At 39.3% G+C, this 11,321-nt stretch overlaps 1 protein-coding gene across 1 annotated transcript; it reads right to left on the minus strand.

Annotated features, from left to right (window-relative positions):
* Positions 1-446: 446 nt before the first annotated feature.
* nerfin-1 (nervous fingers 1) lies at positions 447-2,833 on the minus strand. The gene has a single exon (XM_068286389.1). It carries the CDS (start codon positions 2,621-2,623, stop codon positions 1,070-1,072), a length of 1,554 nt encoding a protein of 517 aa, XP_068142490.1. The 5' UTR covers positions 2,624-2,833; the 3' UTR covers positions 447-1,069.
* Between the last annotated feature and the right edge of the window lie 8,488 nt (positions 2,834-11,321).

Genomic DNA, 11,321 nt, shown 5'->3' on the forward strand with positions numbered 1-11,321 from the left:
GTGTAAGAAAAGGATTTGATTTGAAAAGTGAATAGAATAATGAATGATGAGTGAGGAATGAATGAAAGTTAAATGAATATGAAATGATTTTAGCTGATGATTAGATAATGAATAGAGTTAGAATAAAGATTGAAAAACATTATAGATAACAATTAATACTATTGAGAATGAATGAATATGTATTGTAATGAATAGTTTGAGTCTGATCGATATGAATGAAAAATGTCAGAGACTTAAGGTGGATAATGGTAGAAAGTTCTGTTGAAAGTCGTTCAAAGGATCGATGGGTCAGGAATTCACTTTAATTTTAACTTATTTGCTAGCTAGCTATGGTTTTTGGTAGTTTTCCTTTGGTTCTATTTTCATGATGATCTTTGGTTGCTTAATTTTGTTTGGTATTATATTTTGTTGACTAGATTAACCCTCAATGGATTTGTTTAACCTATTTTTGCTGACTAGCTTTTGCACTCTTAACCAAATCTTTGGTTCGGATTTTTTGGTTTTGTATTATTATTTTTTTTTTTTTTGTATATCTAATTAGAAGTGACTTGAACTTTAAACCTAAATGAAAATCTAACTGACTAGAAGAGAAATGCTTGTCCTGGTACAAAACACACAGGTTACTCCTATGCTATGTGAGATCATATTGAAGCTGACTAGTGCCGTGACATTAAATTAAATTAAAGTAATCAAATATTTGTATATATATACATATGTGAGTGTAATTAAACCTAAATAGATATCTTAAATTTGAAATGGTTGGGCGGGAGGAATGATGTATGAAGTATATGGAGTTTACTAGAATACGAAATTGATTTCTTAAAACTTAATTTAAATGTTTCAATTAAATAACTAAGATTTCTTTGGTCTGTTTCAGCTGTAGGCATTCAACTTAAGCACAGAAGAGGAAAAAAAAGAATTAAGAGAGAAAAAAGAAACATATAACTTAACTTAACAATAAGAGTTTCAACCTTTTCGTTTTTTTTTTTTTTTTTTTTTTGGATTTTGTTTTTTCTTTGCACTGGCTGGTTATTTTGGGATGGGGTTTTGGGTGGGTGGGGAAACTCACTCAATGCGCCATAGTGGTATGCTGGATGACCGAGGCACAATTACGCAAATTTGTCAAGGCAGCCGCTGCAATGCTTTCCTCTTCGGTAAGGCCGACATGTTCAACAATCTGCAAGCGTCCATAGCCAGCCGATGCCATGGAGGAGGTAGATGAACTGCAATCGGACAGGTAATCTGGCTCTGGCTCTGGATGTCGTCCAACCGAAGCATCGACGCCGCCAGCACTGCCGACAACCACATAGACGCCTTCATCTTCATGGGTCGAAGAGGTTGTGGAGGATGTCGATGTTGATGTGGAGGCCGCATAGTGTGTGGTCTTAAAACTGCCCGTTATGGTAGTCACAACTGGTTGTGGCTCCATTTCTTGTTGCTGCTGCTCCTTATCCCGTACCTTGTCCTTTTTGGCATGCATCAGCTGATGTTTGCGTAAATAGGCAGCCCGCTTAAATTTTTTGCCACACTCACCGCAGTCGAATGCCATTTCGTTTATTTGATTCATAGTATTACGATTCTCCTTTTTGCCACCGGCAACGACATTTGAGGCATCCTTTTCTTTGCCATTTTCCTTTTCTTTCTCCTTCTCCTTTTCCTTCTCCTTTTGTTTGGGCTTATGCCATCTGCGATGCGAGGCCAAATTGGCCGGACAATTGAACTGCTTGCCGCATTCGGGGCATCTGTATTCCAGAAGGACAATGCAGGCGCATCGATGGCGAGCCAAACCAAAGGCATCGTCGAATTTAATGCGACACAAGCGACAAACATAATCCCCAATGACATTCTTAATGGCAGCCAATTCGGCCTTCGTCTCCTCGGTGATCTCGACGATGTTGTATTTGGGATCTATATCACCATTGCTATACTGCTGTGAGCCATCGGTGATATCCTCCAGAGGTCGTATTATGGTACCCGAGACAGGTGAACTGGTTTCCTCATCGAATTTCAATTTGCGAGTTGCCTTATTACGCGATGGCTTGCCTGAATTCGTGGAAGCCTTACTTGTACGTGGCGGTGACTCTGTCACGACAATGGGTTTCGACGGGGTGGCACTAACAACATCCACAGACGCTGTGGCAGCGACTACAGTTGCACTTACAGTGGAGGACGACAACGACGACGACGACGATGACAATGACGATGAGGAGGAGGTGGATGGGCAGGAAGAGGTGTTTGTAGTGGTGCTAGTGGTGTTGGCCGTCTCAATGATGACAATTTTGCTGGCAGGTTCATCATCATTATTATCATCATTATCTTTTTTATCAATTGACAATTTGCGTTTTTTCACTGACGATACTAATGATGGTTCACTGGAGATCTCAGCAAAGGCCAAGGGCAGTGGCACTTCAACTGGCTCTTCCACTATTTGTGGCTCTGGTGTTGGCGGCTTTTGGCTGACTGACAAATCCAGCGGAATCTCATATTTGGCCTTCAAATTGAGATAACGGCTGCGATATTTGGGTGGCAATGAGGCAACTGTGGTCAAAAGACCCAGTCCATGAGGCAGGCCACCTTGCAATTGTATGCTATGGAGTGGTGTAGAGGCCACACTAGTGGCCATCGTATTGATGTGTTAATGAAGCGGATGTGATGTGATGGTGATGGGTGATGATGATGATGATGATGATGTTGATGATGGTGGGTGAGGTGTTGTGATATAAACTTAAACTTGAACTTTAAAAATTGAAAACTGAAACTGGTAACTGGAAACTTAACAATTTAATTTAATTGAAAAAAAATTGAGTGAAGAGCTAATGCGACTTGCTCGACGTTTGTGCTGCGAATGACTAACCGGCAACATGGGTTCCTTCTATTTATGTGTGCCAAAGGAAAGCGAAATTGAAATCATTGTTTGGTTTCGTTGGAAATACACGTACCACAGACTATACCGCACCACACCACTCCATACCAAACCATTTCATACCATATCGTAGCGTAGCGTAGCGTACGTTTCATCCCCCATTTAAGTCGTTGTCCTTTTAGCCCTCAGTTTGTTGCCTCAGCTCGTCGTCTGGTTTGGTCCTCAGTCGTTGACGAGGCAGCCGGCGCCGCAGCAGAGCCGCAAAAGCCGGAATCTTTTGTTAGCAATCACACACACACACATTAGTCACCCTTTTTTCCCTAACACACACACACACACAGTAACAAAAGGTTTGGGGGAAGCCAGCATTTGCAGTGAAAGTCCTTTACTCTATGCACCGAAAGAAATCATTGTGTACCTATTCGATATTTACTATATGCAGCTGCTGGGATAACTATCATCTGACACTGACACGTACCAAAAAAATACACTTGAACACATGTTTCTTTCAATTCAAATGAATTTGTCTTGCCAATATATACAAAGGCATGTATGTATGTATGTAGTTATGTGTATTCGCAATACAAAAACCTAGCTGGAAAGATTTCTTCTCTTTTGGCCAGAACAGCTGAGATCCATTAAACTGTTAATTGAGCGTATAACCGAAAAGTAAAGAAAAACATTGTCTAAAAATCTCTTTATCACTTTGACTGGAAAAATGTTCATTGATGATTCTTTTCCACCTTTCAGATTTCGCCAAAAAACAGCTGTTAAACCGAATTTGTAGGTAAATTTAAAAGGTTCAATTGTGGCAATCAAAAGTTACATAAAACATTACAATCTAAGACAACTTTATATGGCATCTGTGAAACTAACTCATGTCCTTTGATTAAGGTTTAGAAATATTTATTGGTTCTTCTTGAAAACTATCTCGGAAACTATTACGGAAAACATATAATTTGATCTTTGTTGAACTTTATTAATAATGAAACTTCAGAAAGTCAGATTAAAGTTAAATTATCACTAAGCTTTTCGATTACTTATACTTTAAATCATTGGCAAAACTTTAAAATCAAACTATAGATCCAGGATATCTACCAAACTTTATTCATTAGTTGCTCAAAAGTATTCGATATTTTACTTTTCCGAATTCAAGACATTTTGTTTAAATGGTATTTAGAGTCATCGAAGGAGATCTTACCCAGTTAAACCATAAAACAAATTATTTTATTGAAAAACTTTTGCAAAAAGCCATAAACTAATTAGAAAATGAAAGCTTATGAAATCTTTCAAAGTCATGGGTAATTAAATGTGACAATCTGCAAATGTCTTAACAATTGAAGAGCACCAAAGTTATATTTGTCAACATAGGAATTATATATTTTAGTTATTTCTACTAAATGATAAACAAATCACCTCTTAATAGAGCTTAAAAGAAGATTCGCAAAGGTAAAGATCGAAAGAATATAACCCACTTTGAGATTATTATCCGTGTGATCTTTTTCACTTGCCAATTTTAGATTTTGGTCACTTAACTTGCTAAACTTCTTTTAAGGACAATTATTTATTAGCTCAACGAGTGTTCAACAACTCTAGTAAAAATAGTTATAGTTAATATATATAAATAATTTATTGCTTTGCTTTTGAAATAGTTTTATATAATATTTCTCTATGTGTAACGTCTGCTGCTGCATTTATCAAGTTTTGATATGTTTTTGTGGCTCTTCTTTCTGGGTTTGTTCTCTCTACGCATAGAGACGGGAGCAGCAGTCGCAGTCGCTGTTGCTGTTGCTGTTGCTGTTGCTGTTGCCGCGACAGCCCTATTCAGGGCCAGGACTAAGCTTGTCAAGTTTGCTTTTGGTGGGGTAGGTAACAGACAGCAGCAGCAAAAGCAGCGGCGTCGGCGACAGACACAACTTTAGCTCAGCTCAGGGATTGGAAACGCTTTGCTATAGCGCTTCCTCTCTCTCTTTCTCTCTCTCTCTCTCTGTCTCATTCTCTCTATCTCTATATGTGTGTGTGTGTGTGCTTTGCATTAATATAATCGAAATGCGACGCCGCCTTGTCGGTTTGTCCTGCCGCACCATATCTCCACCTCCCTTCTGGCCAATGGTTGCCATGAAAGGGAATGCACTTTCGATTCCCGTTAAGGGCTTTCGTCGGGCATACAAAAACATCTAGAAATATGGCATATTATGTTCAACATGACGCCATTGTTGTTGTTGCTACTGCTGCCTGTTGTATTACGGTAGGCACGTGCTCGTAGCAATCACCACCCCCCAAAAAAAAAAAAGAAAAGGAATATATTTAGTATATTTGGGTTGTGTAAAGTATTCCCAAAGCGGCAACGGCATCAGCTTTTGCCAACCGATCTTCGCAGGGTAGTCAGTCAGTTGCTCTAGGTGACCCCTTGAATTCCATCTTTTTCGCCTTTCCGCCTGCCTGCCTGCCGCCTGACAGGGAATCAATGTTTGTCATGCAGCTTAGAATTAAAATAGCGCAGAATCTACAGCTATAGGAATAACAAAAGTCTCAAAAGTACGCCAGCCACGCGAGCCAGATAATTCCACACACACACACACACACACACACACACACTCACACACGCTTTCGCACTGTGAAATTCCAACCCTGATGTTGCTTTTGGCAACCCTCCTCAGTTGAGAAAAGAAAAGGTTTTCCACACCCGAAATTTCACCAACTTCCAACGCCAAAACAAATCAAAGAGAGAGAGAGGGAGAGAGGAAGAGGAAGAGATTCTGTCAGGCACAAATGTTGCGTTATTTTTCAATGTAAATAAAAGTTTATGACTAAAAGGTGTTTTGTTTTTATCTGTTACTAGCTAAATACAATGTCGAGATACAGTTACAAATACATATCTAAGGTATTTCCCATTGTAATTGGTTTATAATTTCCATCAGAAAATGCACAGAAAGTTTCAGAAATATCTACGAGAGGAACACTGTAAAGTATATAGATTTTGTTATCCATTCTACAAAGGGAGCTCAAAGTTTCAAAGGAACAAAAGGAAACATTCGTATTTAGTTGTTTAGTTAGTTCAATGGCCTTTGGTTAACTTCATAGAACCTTCAAGAAATGGGTTCAACATTCTTAACCAAGAGGTTGGCCATTTTTATTGAAGTGATTCCCATTAGTTTAGATAGAAATTCATTCATGCTCTGTGCATGCATTTCTGTCAGTGTAGTCTTTGTGATATTTACATTTGACTGCTCGGATTTCTGTGCTCCAAGGCATGCTTAGCACAAATTTGCACTCAACAACACCCCACAACAACCGTCAACCGACCAAGAGAAGAAGACGATGTGCCACCCACCCAACACCCATTGTCCATCTCATTCCTCGATTGCTACTCCTTAACCGTGTTGTCGGTCGCTCGGTCGGTCTGTCGGTCGGTCGGTCTCATCACCCCTTTGCAGCCATACGCATTTTGTTTGTTGTTTGTTTCATTGCTAACCCTTAAGTGCATCTTTTTATGGTAATTTCAAGTGCAGTCACCCACCCACCCACTCATATTCAATCTGACTCTCTTTTTTCTCTGTGTGTGTGTGTGTGTGTGCGTCTCTCTGTCTGTTTCTCCCCCTCTGTATCTGTCTCCTTCTCACAAGCGGCTGTGACTCGTGGCAATAATTAATGTTCGAAAATGCATCGTTTATGTGGCATAATGCATTTTCATTTTCATTTTCTTGTGTCTCAAAAGGCTTTTGAGCCAACCGCCTGCCATCAGACAACCAGCCAAACAGCCATCAACCGCCAGCCGGCAACCGACAACCGACAACATGTGCATGTTATTTGTATGTATGTATGTACTTTTGCTTGGGCAGCTCCTCAAGGATGCTCCACTTGTGGCTGTGTAGCTCACATGTTGCCCATTGTCGCCCATCAAGCATGGGAGCTGCCTTTTTGGGGGTTAAGCCAAAGGCAATGCCAAGCAGCTGCCACTGAGCCACTGTAATTAAATTTCTTGCTTCTTCTAATTTTATGCAATTTTCGATGCTTGAAAAACATTCAAAGCCAAAGGGAGTCCTCCTTATATATAAATAAATATATACCTATGATTATGGCGACTTTTAATTTCATTTATTTTTAATAAATCTTGGCAATAAAATGAAAAATAAAGCCCAAGTGTTAAGGGGGCATAAAACTGTTAACAAACTTTGAAAAAAAAAGTGACCATAAAATTTTCAGTTTTAATAAGATAAAGATTGATTACTTTTAGAGGAGGTTTGTTATATTAAGGCTAATTGGAAACATTTTAAACTTTTTGGACGTATTTTTCGGATAAATGAAATAGTCCTATTCGATCCTGACGTAACTTCTTTGGAGAACATCTTCAGGGGCTATAAGAATTGCAGTTTTTCCATACATAAACACAATTCACCCATTTTTATACCATACACCCATAGGGTGAAATGGTATATTAAAGTCGCCAAAATGTATGTAACAGGCAGAAGGAAGCTTCTCCGACCCTATAAAGTATATATATTCTTGATCAGGATAAATAGCCGAGTCGATCTAGCCATGTCCGTCTGTCCGTCCGTCCGTCCGTCCGTCCGTCCGTCCGTCCGTCCGTCCGTCCGTCCGTCCGTCCGTCCGTCCGTCCGTATGAACACGCAGATCTCGGAGACTATAAGAGCTAGAGCCACCAAATTTGGTATGTATACTCGTGTAGTATGCACATGTTCAGAGTTAATTGGAATTTCGGCCACGCCCCCTTACGCCCCCAGGAATCACATAAAACTGTTTTTCTTAAAAAGTATAACAGCTAGAGACATCAAATTTGGTTTATATACTCGTTTAGTTGGCGCGCAGAAACTAATTGTCTAAACTTTTTGCCACGCCCCCTTCCGCCCCCGGAATTTACATAAAACTGATTTTCTTAAAAACTATGACAGCTACCGACATCAAATTTGGTATGCAGACTAGTTTAATAGACGCGCAGAAACTGGCTATTTAAAAATTTTGCCACGCCCACTTCCGCCCCCGCAAATCAAACAAAACTGATTTTATCAAAAACAAACAAAGCTAAAGTCACCAAATTTAGTATGTATACTGGTTTAGTATTCGCGCAGAGTATATATATTTTCATATTTTGCCACGCCCACTTCCGCCTCCATAATTAAGAAAAAACCGATTTTCTCCTGTAGTTTTTTGACTATCGCATTCAAATTCGGCAGACTAATTAATCTTATCTATTTCTACAAAACTACCAAATTTTATTGAAATCGGACTAGAAACATGCAAAATATGCGTATGAACGTATTTTACTACGCGGTCCACAAGGCCAGAATTGGCCGTTGGCTAGTAGCGGCGCTAGAGTGCTCGTGTGTTCGTAGAGTGAGCGAGATAGCACATACTATGAACCATGTAAAAACAATTTAATAGACATACATATGTACATTTGGTTTTCGAAATTTAAAAAAATTTGTTTCACCTGGTGTATGGTATACCCGAGTCGACGAGTCGACTTACTTGCTTCATTTACATACATTTCGATATGAATTAGAAAGGTCGCCAAAACAACAACAACTATCTTTAATATATATTAAAACAAATTCACAAATGCAAAGGGTACTTTAGAACTTTTTTACTTACCAACTAACAAGTGACAAATTGCAAGATTACTCTAAGTACTCATCAAGAACGTATAATCTTTTGACAAATATGATTTCAATTTTTGTTTTCAATACTTCGAACATTCTAAGCCGCACAACTGAATGAAAGAATTCTAAGGTCACAAAGTGTTTAAGTTGACCCAACTATAAGCACTCCAAAATCTCATTTCGATTTGGCCATTTGAATTAATAGATTGACCACCACCACAACACCAAATGGATTTACTTTATTCATTCTAGTCTCAATATGACGTTCTGAATGCATCCCTCAAATCGAAATCATTCGCTTTGATCCATAAATGCGAAATTTCATGATTCTACTTTTCCAAATGCTGATGGTGGGAAAAACACATGTATTATTAGTGGAGACTTTTCACAGTGTGTGTGTTTTTGCGAGTAAGTCTTTTAGATAATTTCCGCCGACCGGCATTAAGCGAAAAATACACAACTTGTGTGTGTGTGTGTGTGCTAAAAGCTCATACCAATTGGAACTCATGAATTTTTAAGCTAGCCAAGCTTAAGGAATTTGCTTACTAATCCACCTCAAAGTAAACCAAACAAAAGCAGGCAACTGAATGACTAACTGGTTAAGGGAAACGCTGGCATGGGACTTGGAGTGGCGGTTCCTTGGTGGGTGTGGGTACAAATAAATTTGCTACGAAATTAAAAAATGAACCCCGAAAAGATAAAAAAAAAAAAAAAAACAAGAAAATAAATAAAAATTGCATATGAGTCCAAAGTGGAATTATGCAGCAAATAAGTATATACTTACTAAGTATGAGAGCACATGCATAAATGTATGTATTTATGCGCCGCAGGACATAAATGCACACACACACACGCATACTTGTAATAGCATAACTTGTCAAAGCGTTTTGCATGAGCGCGCAAAATGCCAAGGAACGAAACGAAACGAATGTAAGAAAAGGAGAGAAAACAACAACAATAAAACAATCACAATTCACAATTCAGTCGGGTGTCGAAGTGCTTCAGGCACGCGACCAGCGACCAACGTTCATTTGCTCTTGTTGTTGTTGCTGCTGCTGTTATTACTGCCTGTTAATGTCCTTGCTTTGCATGTGTGTGTGTGTGTGTGTGCACAGTTGGAGTTTGGCCCTGCCTTTGGTCCTGTTGTGCCCAGGCCATGGCTGGTGCATACTACGACAACAACTATACAGGCATGTGCGCCATGGAAATCACAATGCAACAAACCAACCAACCGACAACAACAACGGACAACCCACCCCGAATCATTTATAGAACCCTCCTAGGAGTCAAATTCAGGAATAGAGGAATACGAATCGAAGTCGAAAAATTTAGCCAGGTGCATTTTCAAACACTCACACACACACACGAGCCATAACATCGAATGAAATCAACAACAACACCAACTAAAAAGATATCACAGAAAGAAAAAAATGGAAAGGGGCATGAATTACAGTGAAGCTAGGCAGAGGATGAACCCTAATTAAACTGAATCGATATTAACGATATCTTTCGATGTTTTTTGTGTCGTGTTCAAAGATTTACAGGACTCTAATGTATTTGGAATTTCTCATCCATCCAAATCTATGCCAAAAATTTAAAGACTTATCTTAATTTCTATATATCTGGATCCAAAGATATGTATATATCATGATAATCATGCTTGAAAGTTCAATTCCAGGGAGTATTTACTGTAGTTTTGATAAACCAGAGCTCAAAAGCGTACAGCGATTTCGATTCTGCCTGTTCTCTGAGACTGTTACTGATTTCAATAGGGTTGTTGTTGTTGTTGTTGTTGTTGGTGTTTAGGGCGTCAGTTTTTAGGGGTGGCAAACTGCAACCGAAGTGGAGTTCCACTCCGCATATTCTCGTATATCCGCATGTCAGTCACAGTGCATGAATGAATGTCTAGGGAGGGAACGCAACACATAACATAAAATATATTTCTTTTTTAACCCCGGCGCCGTTTGCTGGGCTTAAAGTGTATATATATATATGTATATATATGAAATTCCAATTGGACGCGTTCACCGCAAAAAAAGAAAAAGGGGCGAGTTTTCTTCTCCTTTTTTTTTTTTTTTTTTTTTGTTGCCTGCTTGGTTGGATGGTTGGTTCGTTGGTTGGTTTGGAAGAAAGATCCTGTGGAAGATTTGACGCGGCTGTGTGAAAATTGCACGAGTTGCGCTTCTGCTTTTGACAATAGCCTCACATTAACTAGTTTCCGTTGCTGTTGTTGCCGCTTGGCTCTTGGTTGATGGTTGTTGCTGTTGCCGTTGCTGTTGCAATTCCCAATTTCAGTTCGCCACTTTTAATGAGAACTGGAAAGGAACTTCATTACAGGGCAAAAGCAAAACCAAACCAGGCAAAAGCAACCCCTTTTTATAGGCCGTACGCGTCGTTTCCTGTTTCTGGTTTGTTTCAAATTAAATCGCATGTGCGACCCACCAGAATAAGGCACGGGGCACAGGACACGGGACACGGCCACACAGGACATTGCAGGGCACAAGGCTCATCTGTTACTTAATCATGGCATTGCCATGGATACCTTACATATATCAATTTATATGTACGTATATCTTAAAGGGGAGGGCGGTATTGGCCTCAATGTGCAATTGTTCTGTCCGCCCTCAGAAAAGACAACTTTGTTTTTTTTTAAACAAAAGACCAGCTGCCTCTGACAAATGAATTTCCAAGAACTGTATCCTGAACTTGTAAAAGGTTTTTAGCCATTACAAGGCTAGATTAACTAACAAATCCTCATAATAAGTAAGACTAAACCTTTTATAGCACCTGTTTGAAGGAAAGTTCAACCAAAAGATAGATAGATAGATCTCAAAGTC

Source organism: Drosophila tropicalis, unplaced genomic scaffold (assembly GCF_018151085.1).
Source record: "Drosophila tropicalis isolate 14030-0801.00 unplaced genomic scaffold, ASM1815108v1 contig_443, whole genome shotgun sequence".
NCBI classification, from domain to species: domain Eukaryota; kingdom Metazoa; phylum Arthropoda; class Insecta; order Diptera; family Drosophilidae; genus Drosophila; species Drosophila tropicalis.

Bases quoted from the DNA above. Each gene is read 5' to 3' on its own strand.
- nerfin-1 (XM_068286389.1), bottom strand. From the start codon at position 2,623: ATGGCCACTAGTGTGGCCTCTACACCACTCCATAGCATACAATTGCAA.